Source organism: Alligator mississippiensis, chromosome 14, assembly GCF_030867095.1.
Source record: "Alligator mississippiensis isolate rAllMis1 chromosome 14, rAllMis1, whole genome shotgun sequence".
Taxonomy (NCBI): domain Eukaryota; kingdom Metazoa; phylum Chordata; order Crocodylia; family Alligatoridae; genus Alligator; species Alligator mississippiensis.
Genome location: NC_081837.1, coordinates 19,375,851 through 19,393,887, shown reverse-complemented (window position 1 = coordinate 19,393,887; position 18,037 = coordinate 19,375,851). Strand labels below are relative to the sequence as shown.

The window sequence follows — 18,037 nt, the reverse complement described above, 5'->3', positions numbered from 1 at the left end:
CTATTCCAGCAGGTGTTTTGAGATTTGAAATCTTATAAAACCTGGTTACATTCAGTTGGCTATAATGCTGGAGAAGCATTTAGACTTGAGTACGGGTATGTGGGGTGGGGAGGGGTGCATTTGGGGAGGGATGTGTGATTGTGTGTGGGAGATGGTGTGGTTGTGGTGCTTGTGGGAGAAGGGTTTTTGGGTATGGCGGGGTGTGCATGGAAGCCTGCAGCACCCCCCCCCGCACACAGCCCCGTGAGCTGGTCAGCATCTGCCCCACAACAACCTGGAGTCTGTGCGCCCAGCCCCACAGTCCCAGCCCCATCCCACACCCACTCTGGACTCACCCCAGCAGGAGCAGACCAGACAGAAATCCACATACACATCCCTGACCCCAGCCTGCCCCGTGCCTGCTCTGCACCACCCACATGTGGTATATCCTGCTGCCCCCTGGACACACAGCAGGGCTGAGGCGGCTCCACACCTGGACTACTTTTCTAGACAGCCCAGGTGGCGGTGGCTCCTTCCAGCTGCTGCCACCGCTGGCCCCAGGCCTGTTGTACTGGTAGGAGCCTATGTGTTGTGGAATCAGAAAAAATATATGCCTTAAACTTTGATTATTTTAGTTATAAGATGACATAACCGCTTTGTGGAGAACTGCTGGCTCGGTACAGTAGAACAGATAAGGGCAAGTGTTTGTTCTTTGTCACTCTTCTGCAAATGCTTCGCTCACCGCGGCCTTGAAGGTAGAAAAAAAAAGTATGTACAAAGTAGATTTCCAGGTGCAAGAAGGAGGTTTGTGAACTAACCCCACCTCCCCCATAATTCCCATCCTGATAACAGCAAAGAAATAATGAAGTAATATTATAGCCGCTTTTCATGCTAATTTCACTATATGATCACGTGAGTTGTAAGCGACTGTTAAAAAGTATATAAGCCTCCTGATTTTGCTCTTGGGGGGGGACCCCTTCCAAGTGCTTGGGAAATCCATGTCACTTTGGAACTCCCCCTACAGCTGTAGTTTCTTTTGAATAAAAGCTTCTGCTGACCTGACCCAAAAGTACTCTGTGTGTGTTTCCACGACAGCGTGTAGCCCTGATCCAGCCTGCCCCATGCTTGCTCTGGACTCATGTGCCCAGGCTCAGCAGTGGCGGCTGCCAGGCAAAAATTGTTCCTCAGCGTGGGGGAAAAATGGCTCCTCCCCCTCATTGCTGCTGGATCCTTCCTGCTGCAGCTGCCTGGAGCCTGTGTTGGGTTTCCCTACATCTTCAGCACCACATCTGGGCTGCCCAGTGGGGCAGCAGTGACAGAGCAGTTGAGACGCAAGGCACCCCGGCATAGGCTCTGGGCAGCTGCAGCAGGAAGTACCTGCCTGGCAGCCGCCACTGCTGATCCTGGACGGGTGAGTCCCAAGTAGGTGCAGAGTGGCTGGACTGGAGTTGTGCTGCTGGTTCCTTGCTCGTACCATGGATCTGGGGCCAACAGCAGTGACTGCCAGAAGGAGCCACTGCCGCCTGGGCTGCCTAGAAAGGCAGTCCAGCCACAGAGCCACCCCAGCCCTGCTGCGTGTCCAGGGGGCTGCAGTACATGCCATGGGTGGGTGGTGCCTGGGCCAGGTGGGGCTGAGGGACCCACCACGGGCTGGGCAAAGCCCCTCCATGGGCCAGATCCAGCCCACAGGACGTATTTTGCCCGCCCTTGGCTGAGAGTTTGCCGCACTTTTTGCAAGAAGCTCTTGCAGGCTGGAACTCTGCCAGCCTGCAGAGAGCTCTTTGCAAAAGTAGAAAATCTGTGGGTATCTCCATTAAAATGAAAAATCCACTTTTTTTGTCTGTTAAAAGGGAAAATCCACAGTTTTTCCCATTTTTGCATGGGAAGCAGGAAACCTGGATCCCTGGTGATCAGCGCCCTTACTTCCATGGGTAGCTTAAATGTCCAATATAAAATTACTCCTTACACCCCAAAAATACTGGAGCTTCTTGTTTCTTTTCCTTTGGAAGCTAGGCTTTTATCTCTCTTTTTTAAAACAGCTTTTCATGGTGGTACAGAATTATCTACAATAAAAAGGATGTTACTGACAGCTGGAGGCCTGAAAGACTGAAGGATGTCTTTAACAATGAGAGAGTGTGTGTGTGTGTGTGTGTGTGTGTGTGAACTTTTATGCTCCCTTTCAAAAGTGTATGTAAAGCAAACTCTTAGCAAATTAGCCACCTATCCTGTGGCTTTATGTGCCTTGTCCTACCAGTGCCCTTGTAATCCTCAGTCATTGTCTTTCATGGCACAGTATTATGCATGTGCTACTAGTACGTGGCTGAATGAGGAAGTCATTTTGATCCCTCTATTTATATTTATGGTAGGATTAAATAAGGACAATTAGAAGAGCACATTTGGAATGGAGTGGAGGGAGTTCTAAACCCTGAGGTCTGTTGTACTTGATTATCTCACTCGATCCCTTTTCTATTCAACTAGATGTTTTCCTCTTTGACTGGCTATTTAGCTGAGGGGCAAGAAGCCAAACTCTAATTTTTGTTTCAAATGTTGCTGTTTATGGCAAGTACTTCAGTCAGTAGCATTGTCTTCAAGGTTGTAGTTTCATTTCCAGTAAAAGAGAACAAGGTTACTGGAAGAAAAAGAATGTGACTGCAGCAAATAAGCCTGCTTCAAATCCCTGGATGAGACTCTGTTTTCTTTTAGGATTCAGACAACCCAGACCTGCGAGATCGTGGTTATATCTATTGGCGCCTTCTCTCCACGGATCCTGTGACTGCCAAAGAAGTGGTTTTATCAGAAAAGCCACTGATTTCTGAGGAGACTGACCTGATTGAGCCAACACTGCTGGATGAGCTCATCTGCCACATTGGGTCATTGGCTTCTGTGTACCACAAACCACCCAATGCCTTTGTGGAGGGCAGCCACGGGATCCACCGCAAGCATTTGCCAATTCACCATGGCAGGTAAGCAAGGAATAGCTACGTTATTGGCCTTCCCTGCTCTGAGAATGTGAATTAGGGAAGAAATAGTAAAAAAATTCCCCCAGCTTTGTTTTGAAAAGTTTGTTAACTTTTCAAAAACAGAACGGGTAGAAAAAGTGCTAGGTCAGGTCATTGAAGTTTGGCCTGGAGTAAAACTAAGGTAAGTTAAAGCTTAAATAATGCTGTGAAAGTAGAAAGGTTTTGGTTTGTTCTGTCTGTTACAAATTTTCTCTAAAGACAAAAAATACAAACCAAAGAGCAGACTGGGCAATAAGCTTGTGATCTGAAATCAAATAGTAAGTGCACAGTGTACTGGAATCCTTGTTTTATAGCGGTTCTGTTCAACTGGCAGCCCACAGGCTGTGTGCAGCCTGTAAGGGGTTAAATTGCAGTCTTCAGGCTCAAACCAGGCAGCTGCTCCTAGCAGCCAAAGTCTCTGGGCTCTCCCTCCTCCTGCTTTTGCTTCAGAAGGCAGTGCAGTGCAGCACTGCATGGGGAGCTGATAGTCAGGCTGGGCTGTGCAAGGGGAGAGGGAAATGGGAGGTCGAGGGGGGAAGCATTGTATTCCCTGTGGTATGTGAGGTGGCTTTTTGTGCAGTGATGCTGGGGAAGTGCCCATGAGTGCATGTATTGCAGCAGTATATAAAGGAATTGTGCCTCTACGGTGTAGCAGCTTGGGGGAGGGATTCACAGAGCAGTTGGGGGCCTCGTGGTGCGTGCCTGTGCAGCCCAGTTGTCCATCCGTGGCTTGCCTGCTGCTGTAGCCTGCACAGTGTGCAGCCCCCATTGGTGTGGCTTTCAGTGGCTTAGAAGTTGGACAGCCCCATGTTACAGTATTTCATTCCGTTCCATGGTTCCTTCTTCAGGTGAGTTATACTACTTGCTAAGTGCATCAGTTACAGTTGCAGCTCTTTTTCCAGTTGAAGGTATAGTGTCAATGTAATGTGTACCAGAAACCCCGGGAAGTCGTTCTTGAACCACTGTTGGTTTATTGTTTGTCTGATTGTTTTGCTATCCTCTTGCAAATCGGTATAGACAGTTGTGCCTTTGCTGTCTCCTCATATCTCCCTTCCATAGATACAAATACTCCTGATGGCTAAAACACTTTCCATGGCTTTGGAGCATTATGAAGTTTAGTAGCTTTTCCTCTGTCTGAAACTTAGTCTGGCTGCATTGACCAAAGGCCTGCAACCTCAAGTTACACTCAGGACTTCTGGGGCTTCTGCAGCGTAGTGCAATGGAAACAGAAGAACTATGTCCTGCTCAGGGGCCAAGAGCAGAATGGGCTAGCTCAGGCCAAAGGTGAGACCAAATCTCCATCTCAGGCTTGGCCAACTAGCTCTCCTGTTCATTGTTATTTCAGGTCAAAGCTGGTATAGCTCAGATGAGTTCTTCACCACTTCTAGAGCACAGAGCTTAGGGATTCAACACTGGCAGATGCTGTCCAGATAGCCAACGGACTCCCTTTGATTTTCCAAGTACCGTATAGCTATTGCTTATATCACTGCACTGCTCTAATATCACGTTACTTAATCATCTGTTAGCTGGGCCAATATCCTCTATACCTCAATCCGCAACAACGTGAAGAAGCAACCAGGGGAACAACAAACAGTACTTTGGAGAGAGTGTTAACTTTCAGTGCTGTGCTCCTGTGCTCTTTGTAAATTAAAGGCAAATGGTGCTATTCATTGGCAAATTAGATTTCTTCTACATGAGCTCAGCTTAATAAAGAGATGTCATTATTGTGATTATCAGCCTTACTGCCTGATAAAAAGACATGTTGATCAGGCTTCAGGGGAGAGCCTTCTTTGCAGCAGTATTGCAGTAAGCCAAATTATGGCTTTCAATTTCATATTCACAATACTACTCCTCAGGGGCAGTGTTGCGGGGAGACTGAAATCACTCATTGCATGTCCTCTTGCTCTGCGCAGGGAAATTGACTTGCATCTTCCGGATGCCAGCAATACTTGCATGTCTGTTCACTTGGATCAAGCTAAAACTGCCAGTGGAAGACAGTGATTTTTCAAAAAAACTTGGGTGGAATCTTAATTTCTTTTGTTCTGAGGAGACGAAACTTTTCGGTGGCAGATTCTTGGGATAAGTGCTTGCTTAAATTATTGATTCCCCCCCTTCCCCCCCTCCCCCCCACCATACAAATGGTATAATTAAAATGGAAGGGTTAAGTGTTGAACTTCTGGGCGTAATCCTGCAAGAAATTACTCATAGTTGTGTTGGCAGTGTGAACTTTCTCCTATGCATTGTCCTCTAAAGGTAGTATGTCGGCCTTTAACTGCTCCAGTTCTCAGCTGATAAGAAGTTCTCAGCCACATGGGCTGCTCAGCCACATGAGCTGCTTCCAGGTGCTCTGCTCTTTCTATTCAGGCACACCAGTTGTCATGAATTAGTGGTACCTTTTTGGGGTTCTGTGATGAAATCCCAAGAGTCAGGGGAGTAGGTTGAAAGCCAGCGTTTTGCCTATCAGCCGTGGAAGGTCAGACACTTTTTTTGCTTGTGGGGATTTTTCTTTAGAGTGATATTATCTTTAAATACCATGCTTGCTCTTCTCTTAGGATGTTTATATTTCAGTCCTTGGTTTGCAGCCACCAGCAGCTACTTGTCTTCCAACAAGTTTTTGCTGCTGGTGTTCTGGGAGCAGCCAAAGCTGGGTCCGATTTAACTTTGGCTTAAGGATTCTGGGAGCTGTGCTGACGTTCTGGGAAAGCCCAAATATATTAATTCAAGAGAAGATCTGCTGGTGAACAGGTATTGAAACACTCTCCCTTTCATTGTTCTCCCAGGGCAATAAAAGAAGGGAAACATGATAGCATGTCTGTATTCTTAATATATGGCCATTCATGATTCTTTTTATTCTTTTGAAAGCTGTCATGCAGATTTCTCATTGGCCTTGGGGGCCGCTACAGTTTAAAAAAACAAAAAACGAAAAACACCACACACACACAGTCTTTGAAGAAAAGTGATTGTGCATCTCCATTAGAGAAGAGAAAGGGCATATAAGTAGAGGAGAGGTGGAACATTAAAGTGTCATAGTATACAGCAGGAAGGAGACTGAAGGAAGGGGTTTGACCCTTTGGCATTGCTGTAATACAATTTTACTCATGTCCATTGTTCATAAAAATCATCCAGGTCACACGTTTTGCTCTTACTGGGGATTGAGCTGGATCAGGGAAATTGCTTTCAAGTGAGCATTTCAGCATATTCAGTATGTAAAAGCCCTGCTACTAAAGGTGGAAGCATGAAAAAAAGTCAGCATTAACACTATTAAGGGACTAAATTTCATTCCAATAATCTTTTTCTTATATCCTTTTCTGCATTCACCAAAGTGACCAACAGCATGTATGCAGTTTCCAAAGGTATCTTCAGACAAATCATGGCAGTATCAGGAAGGAGGATCAAGGCTACTCACAAATTAGTAGGGTGGGATCCCTACAGGAATGTTCCCATTTTAAAACACCTTATCAGAATATTAATTCCAGGAGAACTTCCTTAAAACCCCCTGATGCATGTGCAGTAATACTGCGTGAAAATAACTTGCTCCCTTACTGCAGACAGTTGGGAGTGTGGGGGTAGGAGAAGCATAAAGTGAATCTAAAATTGTATAGCTTCTCTGAATATAAAAATATTGTAATGATGCACAGGAATTTGAGTGGCCACTATGGCACTTGCAGTCCACCCGTCATGTGTGTGTGTGCATCTTGTGTGTGTGTGTCCCACTACCTTACATTGAAATAATGCTAGCTGGGTTGAAAAAAAGGTCTAGAATACTTCACAACAAGTGAAAGTTAGATGCTGGCATAGGGCAAGTTATATTTCATGCTTTAGCAAGAAAGCTAATTTCTAGAGAAAGAAATTTGTCCTTTTCCCATTTGTGCCTTGTGTCTGAAGCTTCAGACTGTTGCGATTGCTAGAAGGAAGAAAAGACAGTTGAATAACTTGGTATGTCCCATGTGTGTTGGCTAAGGAGATAATTCGGCTAACCCAGGGACACCTTAAGCAATAAACACTAACCACCAATTCCCATTACTTGTTGCCTCCAATTGGTGATCATAAATCATGCGTTTTGGTCAGTCGCCAAAAAAACAAAACACCATTGCTTGGAGCTGTACCATGTCGCTGTTTGTGGGTCATTTGTATTTTTGGCGGTCATTCATGGGTCTTTGTTCTGCAGTTTCTCTTCTCTGGAGCTCCAAAGGCTGCAACAAAAGTGACTAAATATTCTACCTTATTTATTTTCTGTTTGCCCACAGCACTGACGCAGGAGACAGCGCTGTGGGAACCACTGCCACTACCAACTTGGAGCAGCCTCAGGTTATCCCATCTCAAGGTGACCTTCTGGGTGATCTTCTGAACCTTGACCTGGGCCCCCCAGTGAATGTACCCCAAGTGTCCTCCATGCTGTGGTGCTGTGGACCTCCTTGGCGGAGGGTTAGACAGTTTGGTAAGGAATGTACTCTTTCTTCCATTTCAAATGCTGTACAGTAACTAAAAACATTTGTGGTCTCAGCGGTTGGCAAGACCTTGGGTATTCATTCCCTTTGTGCTGAGTGCCCGCTACTGGGACCTGAAGAGATTCATAGATTACTGGGACCCTCAGCAGCCAGTGTTACTTCTGTGCCAGTTCACAGCCAGGTTCTTCCTTTAGTAAAGAATGCTACCACACAACTTAGATTCCCATTGTAGATCGATAGGACTATTTCCTGCTTTCTCTCACTGGGAAGCAGGGGAGGAGGATTGAAGAGCCCTGTCAGTTCCTAAGGTGTCCGAGAGCATTATAAAATACACCAGTTCCCCTTCTAAAGGGCTTTCATGGTGCCCTCTTGTTCCCAACTCAATTGAATTTCATTACAAGCTCCATCTTTATAGCCTGCACCATCCTATTTGTGTATTCTCCAGAGCATGTCTTGCTTTAAGTATCGGTGACATCTTAATTGCAGTTAGGCCAAGAGGAAGCACTCTGCTACTCCGCATAGTCCTGCCCTTCACCACAGGCACTCACAAGGTAGTATTCTAATATTAAAAGGGTCAGGCACCAGAGAATGAATAAATTCATTCTGCCTCTTGCCTGGGGAGAGCAAGCTGGGCATAAGCTGTCATGACCGAATCAGAAGGGGGAAAATTTGTTATGCAACTGAATAATGGGTGCAGCAGGTCTTAAATCTGTGGCTGCCATTCAGTAAGAGAACAGATCACTGAATACAGTAGCACATTTAGCCTTCAGCACTGTGAGTCAGGCCTCTACCATCAAGCGGCAGCTTTGGAGGAGTGAGAGGCTGTTTGTACAGCTGGACAAGCCCCGATGCAACAAATCCTTATTTGTCAGCTTCTCCATTCATTGTAGCAGTCTTGCTAAAACAGACATTAAATACAGAGCCCAACTTGTGGTGTTTCACTAGCTGATGAAGTAAAAACAAATCTAACCCTCCCTAGCATTGCTATTCACAGAGATCAGATGTGCTCAACTTATTTGATCTCTGTGCTGTTTGAGCAGCAGTTCGTGCACCTGAAGTTCACATCAGTGGAACAGGCATGCTAGTCCTTGGCTGCAGTTCTCAGCAGCATGTACTGTATAAGCCCAGCAGCGGGAGCTCAGTTCAGTGACCACTGATGAAGAGAGAGACAGCCACTGCTGTGCACTGTAACTAATTTTATTTCTTTAATTACATTCATACAATTCAGACAACAATGTCATGTGACAGCTTGAAAGAGGCATTTGAGCCAGAAATCCCTGTAGAGACACCTTCATCTCTGGTTGCAGAGACAAACCTTCTGTATTGAATGTCGAGGCACTTGGTTGTTGGCCAGAGACCTTGTGGATGAGAGTAACTTAAGGACAAAAATGGGTTAGATAAGTCATGTCCAACCTTTTAGCCCCATGTGGTTGGACAGTTGGGGTAGCATCAGTGTACAGGGTGGATCCAGTTTGTGTGCCCAAGCTGCAGCAGTCACTTGGCCCCCCACAACCCTCATACTTGGTTCCAAGACAAGGGGCTTTTTTTTTCATGCTAAATGGAGAATAAAAACTCAGAATTGAGGAGATAAAGTATCTAAATAAGTTTGGAGGGACATCTGTAATGCTTACATCACCAATTCTCTCAGGGGCTGATTCTCACAAATGTAGAGAATTTCCTCCATTTCTCACAGAAACACATTCCCTAACTTCTCAATGATCTTCAGGGTCACAGTTGTTTTCCCTTTTCCTGGCAGGTGATACATAAACAGCTTCCTGGTTTTGAAGGGGTCCATGGTCACTAACTCATATTGTTTAAGAGTCAGAAGGTTGAAAAACTCACAGGAAAGGTGGTCACTTAAAAAGGACCTAAAACTCAGCAAGCCAATCACAAGTGCATCCAGTAATTTTTTGATGACTTCATGGGATATGATATAACTATTGCGATACGTTATTTGCAACATAACGTATCCACTATCACTAGTGTCAAGCGCATCAGGGCAGTTGGCACGATTCTCTCGGAGGCGCTGCTGGGGGGGATGTCTGTTAGCAGGGTTTTTCAAACACTTGAGATTGAACCTCTGCTTTGGTTACTTCTTTTGTTGACATCAGTCTGTGGCCGTACGGATTGATGTAATGGAACGGATCAAACAAGAATCTATCCAGCAACCTTTGGGGCTAGTCTTCTCCTCGTCTACTTCACGTGTCCCGCCTGAGAGAGTTGACGATAGGGATTCAGCAGAGTCTGAGAATTATTCAAATCTGAGCGGGCCATGACAGGAGTTGGAGTCCTGCACTGCCCTGCTCGTGCAGCATCCTCAGCCCTCTGTACTTCTCTGCTAGGATACCACTGTGTCGTGAAAACACACGCAGCATACTTTTGGGTCAGGTCAGCAGAAGCTTTTATTCAAAAGAAACTACAGCTGTAGGGGGGATTCCAAAGTGACATGGATTTCCCAAGCACTTGGAAGGGGTCCCCCCCAAGAGCAAAATCAGGAAGCTTATATACTTTTTAACAGTCGCTTACAACTCACGTGATCATATAGTGAAATTAGCATGAAACGCGGCTATAATATTACTTCATTACTTCTTTGCTGTAATCAGGATGGGAACTTATGGGGGAGGCGAGGTTAGTTCACAAACCTCCTTCTTGCACCTGGAAATCAGAGTTGTACATACTTTCTGCTATCTTCAAGACCACGGTGAGTGAAGCAGTTGCAGAGGAGTTACAAAGAACAAACACTTTCCCTTATCTGTTCTACTGTACAGAGCCAGCAATTCTCCACAAAGCGGTTATGTCATCTTCTAACTCAAATGATCAAAGTTTAAGGCATTTATTTTTTTCTGATTCCAGACCCCACTTTGAGACTATTTAGTCTCACTTTAGCCTTAAACTTCCATTCTCATGAGCCCCTCTATTTCATCATGCATCCTTTCATGTTTTCTTTCAATTTGCTCACACTTCTGTAACACCATTATTCTAGACTCTGCCATGGGTTTTCTTGCCTTGCTAAAGCTTCTCCTGCTGGCTTTCACGCAGCAGAGGATCACTTGCACTAAGACATAAAACATTGTCAGCACTATCAAGACAAACAATATTCCATACAGGATTTTCTTGCCAAGGGCCCCGAAATCTGGGAGCCAGGAGGTTAGCCAAGACCACATTACTTCTAGACCCCAGTCAGTATTTTTTGAGGCCGCTTGATGTAGGACCCTTAACTGATTTCGAATTTTACGAATGTCGGTTTCTATTCGCATGTCCTGATTGACATAGACACAACAGGTGGAGTTTACTAAGGCACATACTCCTCCCTGGGATACTAATAAGTAACCTAGGGCTATGTGGTGTTGTATAATTACTTGTGAGATCTGGGAGATCTCTTCTAGCAGAGCCTGAATTGCATCCGCAGTGGCATTTCCCATAGCTTCAATTGTGGCTGAAATGTTAATTATGGCTAGTTCCAATTCTCTTACTCCAAGCCACGGTATGAAGGCTCTCACAAATTGATGGAACCCTGTGTTTCTGGTAGCTAAGGGGTTAACCGCCCTTTTCATGTGATGGTTGAAATTTTTTACTTGTTCCAAATATATTGCACTATGCATTTCGAAACCAGGGATAACACATCCACAAGTGCGTGCCCCCACTCAATTCCAGGGCAAGATTTTATGAGCCCAGTTTCTGCAGAGCCAGTAAAGGCCCGGGGCAGAAAGGGTACTCAAATCTGGACAGGTGTTGTGCCATACCTGGCACTTTCAATTGATATGCATCGTATAGGGCGGACCACGTTCGGCTGCTATCCTGCTGGACCGAGATATATTACAAGAAGTAAAATTGGAGTGAATGTCAAATTCCGATCTGTTTGCAATGAGAGCAACATGAGGTTCCTTAGAAAAGTTGTAGACCATGAATCCTGTACAACTGAGAGAGGGTACTTTACCCAACAGGATTCCACTGGTGCTATTAGGGCTATAATCTAGAGTAGTTAGGCAATGAGGGTAGTGTCCTACAGGTGTGGCTTTATTATAAGCTCCGGTGTTGTTGGATCTGTAACAGAAAGGCGCCTCTACTCTTGGGGAGATTATCCAGCAGGGGCGGCCCTCCATTCCTTAGGAGCGGACCGATGGGCAGCTAACGAGTAGTGTCTAACGAAGCTGCCGTTTATTTTTCCCCATTGCTGGAGGGATATTGGTACTCCGATCATTGGGATTCATTGGTGTAGGTGCGCTGGGCTGAGAGCACATATCCAGCAGTTACTTTTATTTCCAGCTTGAGCCACCGTAAGGGAGATCTGCAAGTACAAATTTTTCTCCCACCCCACTTGGGTGATACTAAGATACCCAGGTGTGATGTATCAGGATATCAGTGCCATTTTTAGAGACAGGAGGGACAAAGAATTTCAACAACAAACATAACCAGCACCAGTAAGAAAAAGAACACTACCAGCCAAACCCGGGATGGCAGCCAAAGTCTTTCTCCGTCTTCTGGGCTCAGGTTACCTAAAGGACTGAGAACGTCGCCTCCTGGTCTTAATCAAGGTGGTGATCTTCCGAGTGGGAGCATTTACTTTCTTCGAGGCCGGAGATGATATCTTTGTTCTTCAACTGATGAATCTGGCTGGGCTGAGGTGTTGGGTTCAGGGGAGAGGTTACTAGCACTTGCACCCTGATGCTCCTCACTTGCCTGAGTGAGGTCCTGAGGGTCTTTGTCCTTGGCCTCAGGGAAAGGTCCCAACCTGGGTTGGAATTCAGCTGCTTCGGGGTCCAATTGAGGTGATACCTTCTTGCAGTGTGAGCCGTGAGTCCACGTTTGGTGACCTTGGCAACGAACAGCAGAATTAGCGGTCAGAAGTACCTGGAAACGTCCTTTCCATCTGGGTTGAAGTGCATTTTTGCATTGATAGACCTTTACGTAGACCCAATCTCCTGCTTTGAGGTTGTGACAGGGAACATCCGGTGGTTGAGGTAAGGCTTCTTGGACCTGGGCTGCAGCCTGATGTTGAACCGGTTGTTCCTGATGTGGGAGTCTCAGGAGAGCAGGGTTTGAACAAAGGTCCAGGATATCCTCTGCTGGGTCTGGTGGTGGGGGCGCCCCGGGCAATGCTGGATACATCAGAGCGGTGGCCGGCGTGTAATTTGTGGGAGCAGCCAATTTCTCCCGAACAACTTTTAACTGCGGTTTAATTTTTCTTAAGAGTCTTAGATTTCTAGTTTGAGATTCTGTCCACCTTTTGGACATTTCATCATACCAATAAAAGTACGTGTCCCACTGGTATTGTGGTGTTTTGGATCCACAGAAATCTAAAGCCCCTCTTAAGTGCACTATTTTATCCTGAGCAAGTGTTCCTTCCTGTGGAAAATGCTTCATGGGATCATCCTTAGTATACCAGTTCCACTTATCCAGGTACTTGCAAGCCTCGGGAGAATAGTGTGTGCACATGAAGTACGCTGGAGTCCCCTTAGGGGGGATGGGAACTTGTTTAGACTGACTTGTTCCCATTTTCAGTTGCACAGGGAGACATAGGAGAGGCTTATTTAGGATGTCCAGGCCACTCAGTGCCTTGCCCCGCAGTTTTTCACTGCCCAGAAAAAAGGCTTCTGACCAGAAACCAGCTCATAAAACGGAAATGGGGAGGGAAACACAAGAGGGATCCTTTCACTCCTGCTTTCGGCAGAAGCTACTGGGACAAGGGGTTTGGAAAAGACAAAATCACTCAGACGCCCTGTCCACTGGGTCACGAGGTTCCAGCTGGGCCCCTTGCTTTCGACGCTACCTTTTTAGGCAGAATCGGGGCGGCTAGACCCAGCCTTAGTCCCGGACCTGGTCAGTGGCTCATTTTTCTAAATACACACACACACATTCGTTCAATAGCCAGAGAGAAAAAGACCAAATTACTCGGAAGCCCTGTCCACTGGGTCACGAGGTTCCAGTTGGGCCGCCTTGCTTTCAAAACTGCCCTGTCAGGCAGAATTGGGGCGGCTGAACCCAACCGTAGTCTCAGACCTGGTCAGTGGCTCATATTTCTAAATACACACACACGCGCATTCATTCAGTCAGCCAGACCTCCTCCCCCACACCGCCTGAGTTAATTAACCACAAGCCCGATGTGCTGTTGGATGAAGGTGCTTCAAACTCTTTCTCCCTGAATAAAACGTACGTTACCAGACACAAAATTGGATCCTTTACCAGACAGAAAAGTTTAGCCGGCACTGAGGTTCAGACTGACCTGGGTCTTGTCCTTACCCCTGGTGACTCGTGGGCATGACGATCTTGTCTTTTCTTCTCTCTTAGGTGTCTGGTGAGACTTGAGACCCCAAGCATTCTGCTTCTGCCTTTTATGTTCAACTTCACAGCTCAACAGGTAATGGAAGTTAAATGGCTCATACTGGCCAGCCAAGTAAGGCAACGATGCTGCAGAAGCCAGATGGGTGTGAACTGCTTCCCTGGGCATGCTGGCCTTGGGGAAAACCACCAGATCCCTCCTGGCTGGGAGGAGAGCATCTAACAAGTTGACAGTGTCCCAGTAGAAGCTCGCAGGGGTGCCTCCATCTGCAAGCCCACTTTTCACCCATTGCAGCCAAGCCCTTGGCCAGTGGGCGAGGCTCCACTGTTCGTCGTGACACTGGATGCTTGAATGTCGCCGGGCCTCCTGAGTGGCAGTGCGGAGGTGAGTCGGGCGGGGGCCTGTGACAAGGTTACATGAGAGTGAGGGGGCAATCTCAACATAAGGACTACCAAGCTCCTCTGTTGGATGCATGGGCCCAAGGCAAGGACACAAGAGAAGAGGCTTCAGAAAACTACAAGGAGTGAGAAGCCACTTACATGCTCAGACAGGCAGAGGCACCAATGCTGTCATCCTGTGGATCCATCCCGGCAGATCGGGAATGGGAGGATGAAGGGAGGGGACGACAGAGGTGGAATGGGAGGGGAGGAGTGCAGGGATTCACCTTCTCAGGGTGAGGCAGCATGGGAGCATCCAGGCGAGCTGGAACCTGCCAGAGAAGGGCAGAGTCAGGGCACGCTCAGTGTGGAGTCCTTCAGCTCACCCCCGGGAACAACCACGGGGTAAAGGAGCGTCTCCCCAGCAGGGAGCAGGATGTGGCTCTCACACGTGGCTCAGTGGGGCTTTCTGTCCCAGCGGGCCTGGCCTGGGCCAGAAGCTCTGATTCCTGGGATGAACCCCTGGCAACAGGGACCTGAGGCCCAGAGGTGGGCAATGAGGGGCCAACCCAGAAGATAGCTGGTCCATGCAGGGCACTAGGACCCTGGCAGAGAGGTGGCACGGGTCATCCTGAGTGGCCTGGAGGTGGGGGACACATGATGATGCGGGCTGGTGGAGGGGCAGCCCCTCAGGCCTGGGTCTGGTTGGGGTGCAGGGGGGAAACTCACCTCCTTGCTGCCCCCGACCTTCTCCTCCTCCCCTTTGCCACAGTGTGAGCCCTGCAGGTGGGAGGCAGAGACACTGGTCACCTCCCATTCACCCCAAGCCCCCAGGCACCGGCCACTCCCACCACCCCATGCCCAGGCCTCCCCTCTCTCCATTGCTGCCTTTGTTCCAGGGACCGGCCCTGGGTGTCCTGCCAGACTCACCTCCCTTCCTCCCGCTGTGCTGCCTGCGCCTAGGTCTGGTTCCTGGCTGCCGTCTGGACATACACAACAGGGACGGCTCCCAGCACAGAGAGCCCAGGCCTGCAGCGCCGCTGTCCCAGCCCTGTCCCACCTAGACACTCAGGGTGCTGGAGGGACTTGCGGGCAAGGCACTTACTGAAGACACACTAGTCATACCCATTCACTCACCTCTTCCCTTCCTGGGCTCCTGCCCCCACGCCGTCCTTCTCCCAACCTGCGAGACCTTTCCCAGGACCAGGAACGGCCTCCTGGCTCCAGCCCTCCTTCAGCTCCCCTCACTGATCCCACGCTCACAACCTAACGCTAGAGAAAGCATCATGTTTGCCAGCTGTAGAGCCACTTATGGTTCTGCACTGACTCACAGAGCTGGCTGATTTGGCTTGGAGCATGAAACATTTCTTTAGAAAAAACCCCCAAAATCTAGGAAGGGGGGCAGGGGGTCACAGGCCACGTCTACCAGGCAGAGGGCCCTTGTCTGTGTGGAGGCGTCCTGATTTTGGGGGCCCTCTGCCTGGGTGCTGGCTTCCACAGTGGGGGGAGCACTTGTCTGCGTCCCGGCCTCAACCCCCTGGGAGGGGCGTTTCCGCCTGATTGCACAAGAAGCAACTGGTCAGAGATGGATCATGGACTGAATTCAAACCCAACAGGCCCTTTGACGGAAGAACTCCCTGACTTGCAAAGACCCCTGCTCCCAGCCTGCCAGCCTGCCCTGCAGCGGGAACGCTGCACGTGACACCCCCAGCACCCCCACACACTAGCAGTATAAAAAGCATCAAACCTCTCCCTGTGCTCCAGTCCTTTTGGACAGTGGTGAGCCTCTGTTTGTGTGCTCTCCACTGTTCTGGCCAGGGGTTCCCCCTGGCAGCCCGCAGCGGCCAGGCAGATGGCCCTGGTCTGGGTACCGGCGTGCTCGTGGCAGGGGCCCTCTGCCTGGGTGCTGGCCTCCACGGTAATGGGCAGGCACTCCTCCGCGACCCCCTCCATGGGAAGCTGTTGCAAATGAAAAAACGGTGGCAGTGACAAAATGCAAACCCCTGGCTCAGTGCTGGCAACCTGGCGGAGTATGAGGGAGGAGATAGCCAGCCACGAAGTAGGGGAGGTCCATGCACCACAGACCCAGACCTGTCACCACACCGGTCCCACATTGTGACACCCACAAGGCTCACGTAGTGCCCAGCACCGCACACACACATGCCCTCCCCACATAGAGCCGAGACAGCACCCAGCCCCTCGAGTGCAGGGCCTGGCACAGCAGGACACAGCCTTGCCCTGGGCACACACAGGCGCGCACACACTCCCCGTCTCCCTGGGCAGGGGCATGCAGAGCAACTCACCTCTGTGGGGCTGTCCTCCAGAGCCTGGCCCTGCTCCCTGTGTGCCTGGAGGGCCAGCACCAGGGCGCGATTCTCCTGTTCCAGCTCCTCCACTTGAGTCTGCACCACAATCACCCCAGCCCGTCAGACCATGCCCACGGCTGCACCGAGCATATCGGGCACCCAACAGAGGCACCTCCACCGCCAAGCTCGGCCTCAGCCTGCTCCCTCACCTGCCCCACACTGCTGCTGGACTTGCCCCACCCCACAACTCACCAGGAGCTGCTCTTCCCTTTGCCGAGCACTGTGGGGACAAAGCACATTTGTGGGCTCAGGGAGACTGACGGCGCCATCCCACAAAACAGCCCTTCCCCAAAGAGAGACTCACGCAGAAGCAGGGATGGGCCCTGCGGGGAGACAAGGGGCCGCCCGTCAGCTGGGCCCACACTGCTGCAGGGCGACCAGCCCCTCCAGGGCACAATGCGTGGGGGACCTGCCAGGAGTCCTGCATGCCACATGGGCAGGGCCTTCCTTCACGGGGGTTGGGTGGGAGTCCGTCCGGGGAGCAGGACCTTGTCCCCTCCCCATGCAACCATGCAAGTCCCTCCACCGCTCACGCCAGTCCCGAACTCACCGGGTGCAGGGTCCCTCCTCTCGTGTACTTGTCCAACGGAGGGGACAGATGGGGACCCTTTAATGGGGGGCAGTTTTCTTTTGGCCCAACCGTCTGCGCCCAGGCTGGCATCTGGTGCTGAGAGGACATGAGAGCTGAGCATCAGGCTGGATGGCACTGAGCACCACTTTTAGGATGGGGATCCCAGAGCCTGTATGAGTGCCACCTTGCAAGGGAGCACGGCAGCAGGGCCATTGAAAGGAGGAAGGCTCCCAGGGCTGGGGCATGGGCAGGGGCTGCAGGGCCAGGACCTGGCCCAGCGTGAGGAGCCCATGGGGGCCAGTCCTGTTCCCCTTCCCCAGGGAACTTGCTGGTGAAGAGCAGGGGGTGACAGCTGGGGAGGGGGTGGCACAAGGCGGGGGCTGTCCAGATTGCACCTTGAACAGCATGGGCTTAGCCTGCTAGCCGAACCCTGACGGGAGGGAAAACCACACAGCCCTGTGGACTCTCGTGCTGCCCAGCCCTTCTTGTTCCCATGGTGGGGCACATGCCCAGGTCTCACCCAGGTTGCTGGAGCGCAGGCACACGGGGGGCAGCTTCTCCTGCCAGAGCATCTGGAAAGAAACACAGCCTGAGCTGAAGGAGGGAAAGAGGTGCCGGACTGCCGAGAGCAGGGACAAGGCATGGGGACGAGTGCTGGGGCCTTGGCCAACCTCAGGCCCGCTCACAGCTTGTCACATCTCCCAAAAGTCCCCGGGACGGACCCGTGCCATGTCCCCAGGGCCAACCCCATGGCTGAGTGAGAAAGGTCACTCATGTCTGCAACTGGTGCTCGCCTCCGACACCCGGATAGGAGGATGGACTAAACCTAACTACCTAACTAATGCCTAAGGAACTACTAATCTAACTAACAAACAACTAACTAACGAACTAATGAAATAACTAACTATTGAACTATCTAACGAACTAACGAACAACCTAGCAACTAACAAAATACCTACCTAATGAACTAAGAAACTAATTAGCTAACAAACTAACAATCTAACTGGCTAACGAACT

At 49.5% G+C, this 18,037-nt stretch overlaps 1 protein-coding gene across 1 annotated transcript in view; it reads left to right on the top strand.

The window, feature by feature from the left end:
• Positions 1–13,928, top strand: part of LOC132244871 (AP-2 complex subunit beta-like) — a 31,424-nt gene extending 17,496 nt beyond the window's left edge. Inside the window, exons 8-10 of the mRNA XM_059717534.1 lie at positions 2,683–2,942; positions 7,226–7,416; positions 13,715–13,928. Of these exons, the coding sequence (XP_059573517.1) occupies positions 2,683–2,942; positions 7,226–7,416; positions 13,715–13,725 (462 nt within the window). The 3' untranslated portion in view covers positions 13,726–13,928. The remainder of the gene's footprint in view (positions 1–2,682; positions 2,943–7,225; positions 7,417–13,714) is intronic.
• The last annotated feature ends 4,109 nt before the right edge of the window (positions 13,929–18,037 follow it).